This window comes from Lampetra planeri, chromosome 34 (genome assembly GCF_965212315.1).
Source record: "Lampetra planeri chromosome 34, kcLamPlan1.2.h2, whole genome shotgun sequence".
In the NCBI taxonomy this organism is placed as follows: domain Eukaryota; kingdom Metazoa; phylum Chordata; class Hyperoartia; order Petromyzontiformes; family Petromyzontidae; genus Lampetra; species Lampetra planeri.
The window spans coordinates 2,793,385-2,806,424 of record NC_136140.1 but is presented as its reverse complement, the minus strand read 5'-3'; the positions used below and the strand labels follow the sequence as shown (position 1 = coordinate 2,806,424).

The following is a 13,040-nucleotide window of genomic DNA, read 5'->3' as shown; positions in this document are numbered from 1 at the left end:
TGAGGTGGTCAAAGCCAGACAACCGCGTCAGGAGCAGCGGAGTGTGCCGCTGACATAATGTTACGGGTTTTCATTACGTTCGCAAGATGCTCGCATTTCACGCGGGAGAAGTCCTCAGTGTTCAGTCGGAGCATGCAGGGCCCATCTGGTTGGCCCTGAAGAGGGCCATTGGCATGGCTTGCGTTGTTGCTTCTGGAGACCAGGATATCGATGATGGATGTTCGGTCGTCGCGTTGACGGTATTCGTCATGATTTCTCACTCAACAGAGCGGGCCGCGTGAAGGCTGCCATCTTCCGCTCCCATAATTTGATGATTCAATAACAAGAGTCCTTTTCCCGCACCTCCGATTAGCGCAGTTGGCTACGTACGGTGCAAAAGAAGTTCAACATACGTGATACAATATCCAGGGAAGCCTCACTGAGTCTCAAAACTCTTTTTAATGAGGTCCTGAATTATGATCCTTTCATAATTTATTATGGGAAAAAATAAGTAACTGAGCAATGCCCAAATAGGTCGGCATCCTATTTGATGTACTGTACTTGCATCTATTAGTCACACATTATTCGAGCAAACTGGGATATTCACGGATAATGTCGATACACTTAAGTCTGTACTACAGCACGTACGTGAGAATGATGCCACGGATAACATTTTAAATGTAACCATGAAGAGGGTATCTTAACTGTGTTAGATTTTGTCATTTTAGCTTGAGCCTCAATGTTGCTGACGGTATACAAAGTCTATGTCCTCCAGAATGAATATCAATGACAACTAAGCAGAAAAATAAAAAAAAACCTGGAATGTTGCCGGCTAAAATTGCTTTATTTGCTTTTATGTAAGCCCTACCCTAATTACCTTGATCATTAATACAAAGTTTAATTCTACTTTATTGCTGACGTAAGTAGAGGTCGTGTTAAATTGAAAGCTTGACTTTTTCTTTCATCAGTGTCCTCAATGAATGTTAGTTAAGTTTTGCAACAAAAAATACTTTTTAAACATTTAACTCGGCTTGTAGTTAAATTAACTCATGCATTGATTTCATTAGGTATAGCAAATCACAATCATTCATCAATCACAATTATAATCTTCCCATTATAATCTCATCATATCCTGAGGCCTACAGCTTGAGGCCTATTTAAAAATAAACAATGTGCCAAAATGATTCTGGTATAACTTCATTCGATACGAACACATTGATGCATTATCTGCATGTTAGATTTACCAATATCTGGAGCAATTTACCCACATTCTAACAAAGCCCAACGTTCATAGTGGCTGGGCTTGAGCTCTCAGTCACAAATTGAACAATTCCAGCCCTCAAGTGAGTAGACTCAGCCACTGCGATACAGAACACAAAGGACAATAGCAATTGTAATCAGATCACAACAGGAATTGTTGAAATTGGACCATCCCTAATCCGTGAATATCTGCAGTGGTCAACTAGCAACGTACGTGTCCTACATAGGCATGGCCTTGATGTAAGATAACTCTTCTTATCCGTCACCCTATTACCCACGACTCCTATTATCTCCAGGAGCCACTGGGTCCAGAATAACTCCTGTTGTCTGAGGCCACAATTTTCCAATTGTGAGCAACTTTCCCACAGTTCAGTGCAGAACAGCTTCCAATAATGTGCACATTCTCGTACCGTTAAGATGGGGTTATGAAGCGAGTATTTCCAATTATCCACAGATTATTTAAATGCAGGTCTTGGCCAAGCCCCTCTTTTGTCTGCATGCACATGAACAACAAAAAATCCCATAACATAGCTGCAATTGTGCGCAAGTTTGCCACGAATAAAATTGGTTAAGCAGCAAATTCTTCCAAAAAGGATTCGGCGGATCAGTGAGGTGGATTTGTGGATAACCCCTCGGATAATAGGAGGAACAAAATATATTCTAGATTTGAAGCTTTCGTGACTGCAAGGATTCATATTCTTAGGTTTTTTCTGGTAAAGTCACTTAGGTAAAACATAAAAATTAATAAAAGTAAAATAAAATAAAAATCACGACGTTTCGGAGGCAACACAAGTCTCCGTCATCAGGTGGGACCGTCACAGCCAGATTTGCTGCATCAAGTGAGGCAATGATTCAAGATGTAATCCCTTCAAAGTAAGTTGAGGGGGGATGAGAGGGGGGGGGGAGCTCATCAGAATGTGGTAGCCAATGAATGGAACGTACCTACGTGACTTTACCGAAAAAACCTAAGAATATGAACAAAATATAGTTCCTGACATTACTGCCAATTCGAGGAATCATCACGTACACAGGCCTCAGTCTCGGCTGCCATGTCATCTCGGTCCACCCTTGTGGACTCCTCCTGGCGGTAGCGAGCCCGAGTACAGCGCGTGCCTTTCAGCACTTTAAGTAGCAGTTGCTTATTAAATTACTCAGCCATTCGAGCAATGCAATCAAATGGAGAATAAATTACAGTGTGCGGTCAACTCAATTACGTTTCCGCACTGCTGCAGCATACGGACGGGTGCTCGTAGGTAATTAAGTGTGTAATGTATCACAGGTGTGTAAAAAAACACAATAAGCCGTGCAAAATGTTCCTTCTTTTAGTTCATACAATGCACAAGGACTCCATTCAGTAAGAAAAGGCTGTTCACATGACTGCGAGTGGTAGAGGTGGGATGGTGCCTCACAAGTCGTCAGAGCACTTTAGCAGCCATCACAAGAGATCCTGGGTTTGAATCTAGACAGCTGCTTATGATTAAACAGTGTAGCGATTTGACGGTCAGCAATGGCTGTACAATATAAAAAAATCGCATCAAATTTTTTTTTTGCCTTTTAAATAGGCTAAGTTCCAGCTATGACGAGCGCAAATATCGGTGTTGAACGTAAGCCCCCACAGCGGCGTGTAAACGACGGCGAGGACACCGTAAAGGTTTTCTTTGGGGGGGTGGGGGATCCAAATGAGAGCTCCTCGTTCACAGCCATGCTCTGACTCAGGGGGTGCAACGTTGCTCCGAGGTGCTTGTCAATGGATTCTTAAACTCTCGACATGACACCTAAAGCAAAAATTTGGACCATGATGCAAAGTTTTTGCTTATTTTAATAACTATTATTTACAAGCACACGAATTCTCTAATTACGTCTAAATTCAGAAGCGGAATATTTATTTATACTGGAGGAATCCGATAAGCTATAACGCTCTTTTTCACACATGTACAGTACGGGTGGTTAAGAACGTGACAACGACAAACAGGACAAAAACACGACAGTCGTGCAAAATACAAGAGATGTAAACCAAACACCCAAACACAAACAAATAAAAATAAACCATCCCCATCCTACCAGGCAAAGCCGACTGAGGTATTGACTTATTTTTCAGAAGCGACCTCACCACAAATGATAGCTCAACAAAGTGGCCAATCATTTGGGCATTTATAGCAGCGAACTAATCCAAATGATCTCAATGCATGTTTCTAAATTCAGGACATTGTCAACATGAGCATAAATACAGTGCATGCGATTTACAAAAATGTGATCAAACAGGAAACCAATATGAATGTCTGAATTACATGGCTCCATGTTGATCTCAACTGGCAGCTTTATAGGCTTAGGGCATGTGAAACCCGAGCAAGCCAACGTTTTACACGCCGTAGCATGCTGTTAAACATCATGCCACCCGCTTATATTTGATGGTGTGCTGTGTCCGTTACATTCTCTCAGGCACCCCGTTCCGATCAGTTTTGATGTCTTTAGCGACGAAGATCTGCCTCGATTAGTCTGAGGCAATCGTAACGTTGTGGAGAATTAAAACGCGACAAAATAAATAAGCGGGTAACGTCTCCGTATTTTTATCACGTGCACTGTTTCCCGCTTTTTTACTTTACGATACAAATTCCGCACAATGATAACTAATATTTAGCGGTTTGTTTTGCGTAATTTTCTGCCCAATTAGGACCCATAGATTTTCAGTTCATCAGCGTCGATGGCAGCAAGCCTGACTGCTGATGAGACACTGTATGTCAAAACCAATCCAGAGTTTGCTGTTATTTGAGTCAATGCTGCTGAAATGATGCACTCCCAGATGGTTATGCGGTTGTTGGGTTGAATAAAATACTTTAGTTTAACACGTAGTAGGCTTTCGCTACCAATATTATCCATAATAGTGTTTTTTTTGGGGGGGTTAGATCACGTAAATATTAACGTGTCGTTTACTCTCCAACACGACGGTGAACTGCAGTAGTTACTAATTGGCATGTTTTTTTTCACATGACAAACGTTATTAATTGTCTGTGTCGGGTGGTGGACGGGTTTAACGACACATTTACAGTCATGCGATCTAACAAAAAGACTTATGAAGAATGCTTAAATTTTAGTTTCACGTGAAGAGACAAACCGGTGAAGGAGACATAACGTCTGCTCATTTAACTAACTTCTCAGCACGAGAATGCCTGCAGAACATGTACATTGACAGTTCGAGAACTCTCTCAAGTTCTGCACAGATATGTTGTACTTCAAATGAAATTTTTTTACAGGCACATTTTGTGCTGTTGTCCCCCCGCCCCCGCACATCCGATTCACACGGTTGGCTACATACGGTGCGGAATAAGTTCAACATACGTACATAAACAAACCTAGTTGGTGCTGCTCTGTTCTGTCCTTTCGAGTCACCTTCCTGCCCACCAAGGAGACCTCACACACCAGGGCACAATCACTTGCAATCCACAAATGGACTGATTATAATTGCGATGGAAATGAGGCAAACAACGGGGACCGGCACATTTCTCAAAAGCCAACTAAACACCTGCAGAAAACAAATTGTTCGCATTTGCAACAGAAATAGTTTTCTGCTTCGCGTCAGGTTAACCACATTTACGCCAAGGTTATGGATTGCACGCTGTCGTGTATTTTTCGAGGTTGGTAGCCTCTGGAATACTTGATTATAATGATATGTGAACAGACTTATAATAAAGCAGCAGTATCATATATTTGGGCTGTGCAGTTTTGGGGTCATTTTGGGATGTGCGGAACCTCGTGGGGACAGGTGATATGATCAGGGTGGTCAGTATCACTGGGGTGGGTGCTGTGCTTTGTAATGGTAGTTTTTTGTTTCTTTGAACCTATCTACGTGACTTTACCAAAAGACCCAAAGAATATGAATTCCTGCAGTCAGGAGATGCCAGAGAGCTCTTTGCCTCAAATTAACCTCCCGAAATGAGTAATTTACTTAAACCTAATGGAAGGCATCGTTTCTTTGACAAATTTCTACGAGACTGAACGGCACTTTAAAGAATGGAGATGTAACTTTTTTTTTTAATACCCTGGAAAACTAGTTGAGTGCATTCAAACCGAATTGCTCTTTACAAAGTGTCTCTTAAAACAAAATGGCTTGATGCAATACAAATGTGCCTTTCCCTGTATCTGGATCAAGGTTGTACATTTCTATGGGCTCGACTGGTTACGTTTTAATGTCCACCAATGTTTCCCAAGGCCCTGCACAAATTGGATGAGTGTTACACTTACTTCCTGATGGGGGATGGCAAGGAAAGATGGACCGGCTGTACACAGTGTGCACTTAAAATTGTTCCACTTGTTTTATTTACTCAATAAAACAAAGATGACTCTCTCGTAAAGGTGTCAACTGCAAGCCAGTGTGCCGCCCCCGTAAAGATGTTAAATAAAATATTCATGTAGCTCCTGTTAAGCAAACTAAAGTTTTACGACGTTTAACAGGTGCTTTGTATCAAGGATAGAAAAAAAACGTGATTTGATAACACCGACTTGAGATTGTAACGTGGAATACACAGTTTATAAAAAAAAATGCATCTAGCTTGCCCGTTTGACCTTATATTAAAACCCGATCATATTGCGAATACTTAATTCGTGTTGAAAAGCCAAGCTTCATTGCGTAGTTTTTATTTAAATGTTATTGACCTTGACCTTCATCAAAATTGTCCTTCCTGCGCACCTGCGATCAGCATGGTCTGGCGACGAAAAAAGTTCAACGTACATACATATAGAGCGGGGCAGGTGTGCCCTGCTCGTCATGAAATGAAGTCCTGCCCACAGAGTTGCAACAATTCATGGTCCAGTGCTACAACGATCCATCTCACTCCTGCTCACGAGATAATTTCATCGCTCCGTCTCCACAGTGGTTGAACCTTTCGGTTCTACGACTACTTCGGTGGCGAGATGTCACCTACCTCACCTGGTATGCAGGAGATCGCGGGTTCGATCCCGACCCCCGACGCCTGCTGTATATTTGGAGTTTGCGTGTCTCTGTCCCTGTGGTTTGTGTGGATTTTTCTCATGGTCCTCCGTTTTTTTTCCCTCCGCATTTATAAACACGCCTTTAGAGCATTTGGCTGCAATACATCTTCACATGATGAGGCACTTTGTTGAGCTATCATTTGTGGCCAGATCGCTTCTGTAAAAAAGAGCTATATAGCTCAGTGGGCCTTACTTGGTAAAATAAAAACTCGTTTTTAGTTTTTACTTCCACTGACTGCAATTCAATCATCATAATCTGTCATGTCTATCAGCTATCATCTATCCCTAAGAGCGGACATGGCCTGCCCCAAGCCCAATTACTTTCCTAACGAGTCAATATGATGTCTCCAATTAGCATCCAGTCCATCTGCGTCTCATTCCAATGATGCACCCGTTCATGCTTCTTTGCACACTTTTCAGCTCTGCGTTCCAGTTTATTCGACCAGTGTCCATGTTTTCTATCCTTATTTCAGAGCCGGTGATACCCACTGAATTAAACATTCTTCCTCAGTCTCACTGGTTTGTTGATTTATATGATGACGTTCAGTTTCTCAAACGCACTCTTGCCTACTCTGTCTTGCATCATCATCTCTCTCTCGCATATTTTTTTATCCCAGTCTGCCATCAATAATTGCCCGAGGTGTGCATGTTTTTCAGTCATGGTCCTCCAAAATATCAATAGATTTTGTAGCGCAATTATCTTATTCCATTGGCATCACAGTTGCGTGTTATACCACACTGTATATATGCAAACACTTACAATTTATAATCCTTCGCATGTCTTCTATAAGTCATCCTTTTTGTGCGTGTCCATTATAAAATATAATTATGATTTTATTTGGCTATTACCCAGTAAAACAGAGGAAAATGGATCGTATAATAAACACCACTCACCATACATACTACATATATACGCACAATTTGCATATATATAATGGATAACAAGGTTGTAACCAAGCGTGGAAATGCATGGCAGAGATGGCTGGGCAACTGTACATGTGCTTCTACCGCTGCGGAATTTTCCGTTGTACAAATTGTGCTGCAATTCAACTTTAAGTGGGGCGTTCGTGCATAAAAGTCGAGTGACGTACGAGCGGATCTGGGCGAGCGGAGCTTCTGCGAGCGCGGCGCTTGCTACAAAACGCGCTTCACATCCAATTTGCGAATGCGCGTTTCACTGCTGCAATTTTTACCGCCGGCAATCAAGAGATATCTTCAATCTGCGTCGCGTGATCTACGTAGGCATTGCTGAAAAATGAGACGCGAGCGCGATCAGACGAGGTGCCTAGTAGCTGAGCGTGACTTGGTGAATTGAAAGGCTTTTAGCATTGCTCAAGCTTCCGTAAAGCGATTGTTTTTCGGAGTTACTAGATAATTCGCGAAGCAAAAGTTACGACAGGACACTGCGGTGCGATTAAATGCAGCGCTCTCACTGTGTGTGCTTTGTATAGCGAGCGAGCAGACGCAGCTTAAATGCATCGCCTGTAGTTTTCTAGACTTCCTTAATCCACAGACAAATGGGCAGGAACCGTTGCATATAATTGGCTTCATTGGAAAGGCAATACACAGTAAATGATCTGAACCAAATACCCATTCACTTTTATTCAAATGGGTTTACACGGCAATATTACTTGTTGTTGAATAAAACCTCATCATAGTTATCAATTTCCATCCATTGAGAGGGTGACATAGGTCATTTGCACAAATTTGCATGGACAACTGCCTTGCTGTTATCTAATACAGCAATGGAGGCAAATGGCGTGCAATGGGATTGTATTAAAGGTGGCGCTGCTCAAGTCCACATTAGCTAACCACACAATTTAGACAGATGTATGAAGTCACGGTTAAAACTGCTGCACGTTATATAAGTTTCTCGCAATTACCTGGGTGCCATTTAAAGATGAAGATAGAATAACCTAGTGGACAACGTTCTGGGATAATTGCGACTAACTGATTCCGTACATGATACAATTTTTTTAAATAATTATTATTACGCGTGCTTGCCCAGGTCAGCCTCACGGAGTCTCAAGACTCTTTTCAGGGGAGTCCGGCCTCAGTAGTCGGGCAACTCGATTGCTACGTGCAATCCCATTGGAGTAGTTTGTGAGTGGCGTTTCAAAATTTGCCAAGTTCAGAAGCATGATGCCGGCACACACAGCGGCCAATTCCTTTGCGAATGACATCGGGGCATCTTTATTGTCCACTACGAATTGGACGGCACGCTCACATTCGCATGTTTTTTTTTAAGTGTTTTTATTTGTATGGTTGATCTACCAGCCGTGACCGCCTGATTACAAACATGAACCTCTGCAGCAAACAGCGAAAGTGCAACTGCACGACCATGTCCCCGCCCCAATATAGCAGTCAAACGTGTCACGTATCTTCGAACAATAAGGCGGCACACCCCACCATTGGTATCTTTGAACTCGAAGCGAATGTCCCACATTCGTACGGCCGGAGCTAATCTATCTAAAAAGAAAAAAAAAACTTTGACACCAGATCAATGATGGCTTGAAATTACAATGGAAATGGATTTGAACTCGTGACCTTTTGATCGTGAGTCAATTGTTATCACTCTTGATTTAATTGTTATCACCTTCTGCATTGCTTGAGCTCGGCTCCACGCCTCCAGAAATGCGTCTTATAAATTGCATCATTGTTACATAAAATGTATCATGCGTCGCATTATTTGTGCCGCAGTTACCTCCTCGTCCATTTGGGCTTTACCAAAGAGACAGTGTAATTTTAACAAAGCGGTGAATTGCATTATGCCTCCACATCACCTGCGATCTCGAGATTGCGATGCCAGGAAACATTTTGCTGACTTTGACATTAATCAGCGTGGAGGACAGTCACCACTTTTCGTTGTAAATATGCTTAAAAGTCGACCTTGCTGCTTGTCACATCTTTTGAAGTCTCACTTGGCAGCTTTGGCACCTTGAGTTAGTGCCATGTCAAGCACTGTAGAACATGGCACATGCAGTATATTAGCCAAAACGAAGTTTGGCTAAAACCAGACAATGTTCGTGACTTTACAAACTAAAAATGCCGACAGTGAAGTGAAACTGCGTAACGGCAGTCTGGTTTTTAACCCTCGGGCATTCTACCCTGATCCGAATGAAGAATTACAGCATTGAATGGATAGCTAAGATATCTGTAGTGTCAAAGGCGGACTGCCGAGTCAGTACCAGAGGGATGGTTGGTTCAAGTCCTGTGTTTCTTTGAAATGAAAAATTACAGTAGTCAATGGATAACTCGAATTGCTGTAGCGTCAAAGGCAGACTGCCGAGTCTGTACCAGAGCGATTGCTGGTTCAGCTCCTGTGTTGCTTTGCTGAGCTACGTCTAAGGAAATCCATGGTCTCAAGCCCTGCATTGCTTCTCGATAAACATCGTCACTTGCAGCCGGTGTGATAGTTTAAGCGCGGTCACCCTCCTTGGTGGCAAAAATTAAAAAAAAAATCCATCTCCTCCAATTGATTATTGCAAATGTACATCCGAGTAAAAACTTGAAACGACATTTTTACCAAACATCAAAAGAAGCAGCGTCTTCGTCGTGTGTGTGTGCGTGTGTGTGTGTGCGTGTATGTGTGTGTGTGTGATGTGGGGAGCGGTAGTGTAGCGGTTAGCGCGCTGCGCTATGAACCTGGCGACCCGAGTTCGATTCCCGCTCACGGCCAACACCAGTGACGATTATCTGAACCGGTCCTGGGCCTCCCCTAGGTCGACTCAGCCTCAAATGAGTACCTGATGCAGCGTGTAAACATCGCCACTGGGGAGACAAAGGCGGTCGGGCGTGGTGCTGGTCACCCACCCCCTCGTGTACCGTTCCGGCCTTCATAGGTGCTCGCCAACAGCACTTGCCTCTACAGTCTGTTAAGGCTATACGGGGTATCTTATGTGTGTGTGTGTGCGGCAGGTTAAGTAAGACAAGTGGCCTCATCTGTTTTTACAGTTTCTGTCAACGGTAAAGATGAACGTGGCCACGTCGATCGTTGTTTGCGAGGATGGCTTATTCTCTTTCGTTTGTCGTGTTTCCTCTCGAAAGAAAATCAGTAGGAGAGTGCTCTCCTCCAACGCACAAATCCGTCAAAGATCATCAATGAGCAAAGTCCTATCTTGTCAATTTGTTTCTGTTCACCCCTTATTCAGTCGGTGTTATGTTGCTGTAACAGATTCGTGCTTGTGTCAGCTGACCAGAGGCAGATTGGGAAACTCCCCGAGGGAGGAGGGGCAGGTCCCAAAACTGCAAACCTTTTAAATAGGGCTCTACGTTCCGACGTAAAATGTCCTTCCCCCACACCTCAGATTAGCACGGTTGGCTACGTTCGGTACTAAATAATTTCAACACACGTACATTCATACAAACAATAATATTCACACTGTGGTTCCATTTATTGCATAGACCAGTAACATGCAACAAAGGCAAACTTACCAACGTATCACTGAAATAATGCAATGTGTAATTTTCACAAAGGGCCCACATCACATTTCAGCTTCTTTTAAAGGTCAATATAACATTTTGTGGGGTCTCCAGTGGGGTGTAGGGGGGGGGTGTCAGGTGTAAAGCTCCCCCACCCGCTTTGTATCCAACACTACACCAAACCACCGGCGCTCACTTTGTAACGCCGTGGCGTGCGTCTCCCTCCAGGACAACTGCCGGGCGGTGAAGGCCTACGTGGACGACATCCTGGGGCCGTACCTCATCAACGTGACTGCCGCCGCCAAGCTGTGCAGCGAGGCCCTGTGCGAGGCTCACGGGCGCTGCGTGCGGAAGCACCCGTCCTCCACGGCCCACCTCCACCTGAACCCGGCGAGCTTTCGGATCGCGCCCCCGGAGGCCTCCGCCGACCGCCGCCGCGGGAGATGGCAGGACCGGGTGGTCGGCCGATTGCGCCGCAGCGACGTTCGCGCCATGAAAGAGGCGTTCCGGTGCCAGTGCTACGCGGGGTGGGAGGGGGCTCACTGCGAGCTGCCCATGGGTCGAAAGAAAATGAGCGCCTGCCACGTGGCCCTGCACAACTGCTGGGTGGTGGGACTGCTGCTGTTTCTTTTCCTCGCGATGTAGGTCGCTCGCCCGCTCGCCCGCCCGCGGCGCGTGCGGCAAGGAGGAGGGCCACGTGGGCGTACGTCCGCCGTGTCGCGATGCACTCAGTTTACACGGGCGTGCCCCGCAACGAGTGTGTGTGCGAGAGTCCTCCACACCTATAATACTATAAATACGTAAAGTCAAAGGTACAACTGTGCGGTCTGCAATTGTGTAATTGCGCCACTGCTCGTGGAAGGGTCTCCACCGCAGGGAGCCCGAACGGGTGTTTTGGCCAACTCTTCCACAATGACCGGATGTCTTGGAAGAGGTGTAAGTGCCCACAATTTAGCCCACCACGCTGCTGATTGACCAGTTGTGTCAATCCTCGGCTTTATTGCTTGGTGGGAGATTTCATAAACCTCCTGCGCCGGGAGATCAAACCAGAGACATCTGGATTGCATGTCCGGTGTGCTAACCGTTACACCACAACAACATCATGCAAGTGAAGTACTTGAATGTGTATTTAACGAAAAAAAATCTGAAGGGAACGTTTACATCTGCAGTATTTTCACTCGCCACAGCTTTCAACTATCTTGACACAAGAGACAATGTATATTAACAGGCCAATCTGTGACTTGTTGAGGCCAGAGGCACGGTGCATATAATTAAATTCATCTTTATATGTGTTAACAGCTCTCAATATCATGCTATTGGGTACTGATATATAAACATTATGATGCCTGCGTGCAGATGTGTAGCATTTCATATTGAATATAAATGTGTACTAACTTGTATAAATATTACAATTTAGCTGTAAGTGTATAATCATAGACACAAATATTGGTGAAAAGATTGTGGGCATTATTGACACTTTTATAAATGTATATTGCAATATGTATTATAATCCTAATAGAAATTGCCTGCTTTCAATGATGTGTGAAACATGTGTTTTTTTCTAGTTTGCCATTATAAGAATAAAGTTTGTGAACATTTATGATGCGGTAAAATATTTTTGGTTTTTTATTGTGTCGAACTTTGGAGGCCAAAGGTCAAAGTTGAGAGGTCAACACAGCCAATGCTTGTTCTATCTGCCAGATCCTAAAGTTATTCATGATACCAATAATATTTGATAAATAATGCTTGCATTTATATTGCAGCCACAATGCAATAAAACATCTCAATGGACGGATTACCTTCAAGAATTGTCGCCAATTGCATTACACACCTGAACATTTTTTTTTCTCAACTTATACAGCTGTGAATGATGAACTTAAGAAAAATGTACGCTTAAATTGTTTATGCAATCGTCGGCTGCTCATAAAGTATACTTACGTCTAACTTTAGGTCTTGGTTCAAAACATTTTCAGATATTATAACCAAACATAATGGGCCATTATATCAGAGTAATGGTACATTCTCATTACAATGTGCCTATTTAATATGGAGATGTTCGCTACATTAGTCATGGTTAATAAATGAGAAGTAGCTATTCCCCTGGGGGAGGAGTGTTGGCATAGTAATCAGTGCACTACATTATGCGACTTGGTAATCGAACTTAAATTCCTGGCCATGGCTAACATCAGTGGAGTGTGATATCTGAACCACTTTGGGCATCCCCAAGGTCAGTTCAGCCTTACATGAGTAACTGGTATGGTGTGCAAACATCAGCAATGGGGAGATAAAGGCACCTACTCCATTCCTTCATCAACCCATACTGTCCAGCATTAGTTATGTATATTTATTTTTTATTTTCACCTACGTGACTTTACCGAAAGAACCAAAGAATA

At 43.5% G+C, this 13,040-nt stretch overlaps 1 protein-coding gene across 1 annotated transcript in view; it reads left to right on the top strand.

Moving 5' to 3' along the window:
* Positions 1-12,247, top strand: part of LOC144730025 (hyaluronidase-1-like) — a 36,420-nt gene extending 24,173 nt beyond the window's left edge. The window contains exon 5 of the mRNA XM_078610490.1: positions 10,876-12,247. Within this exon, the coding sequence (XP_078466616.1) occupies positions 10,876-11,292 (417 nt within the window). The 3' untranslated portion in view covers positions 11,293-12,247. The remainder of the gene's footprint in view (positions 1-10,875) is intronic.
* Positions 12,248-13,040: the final 793 nt, after the last annotated feature.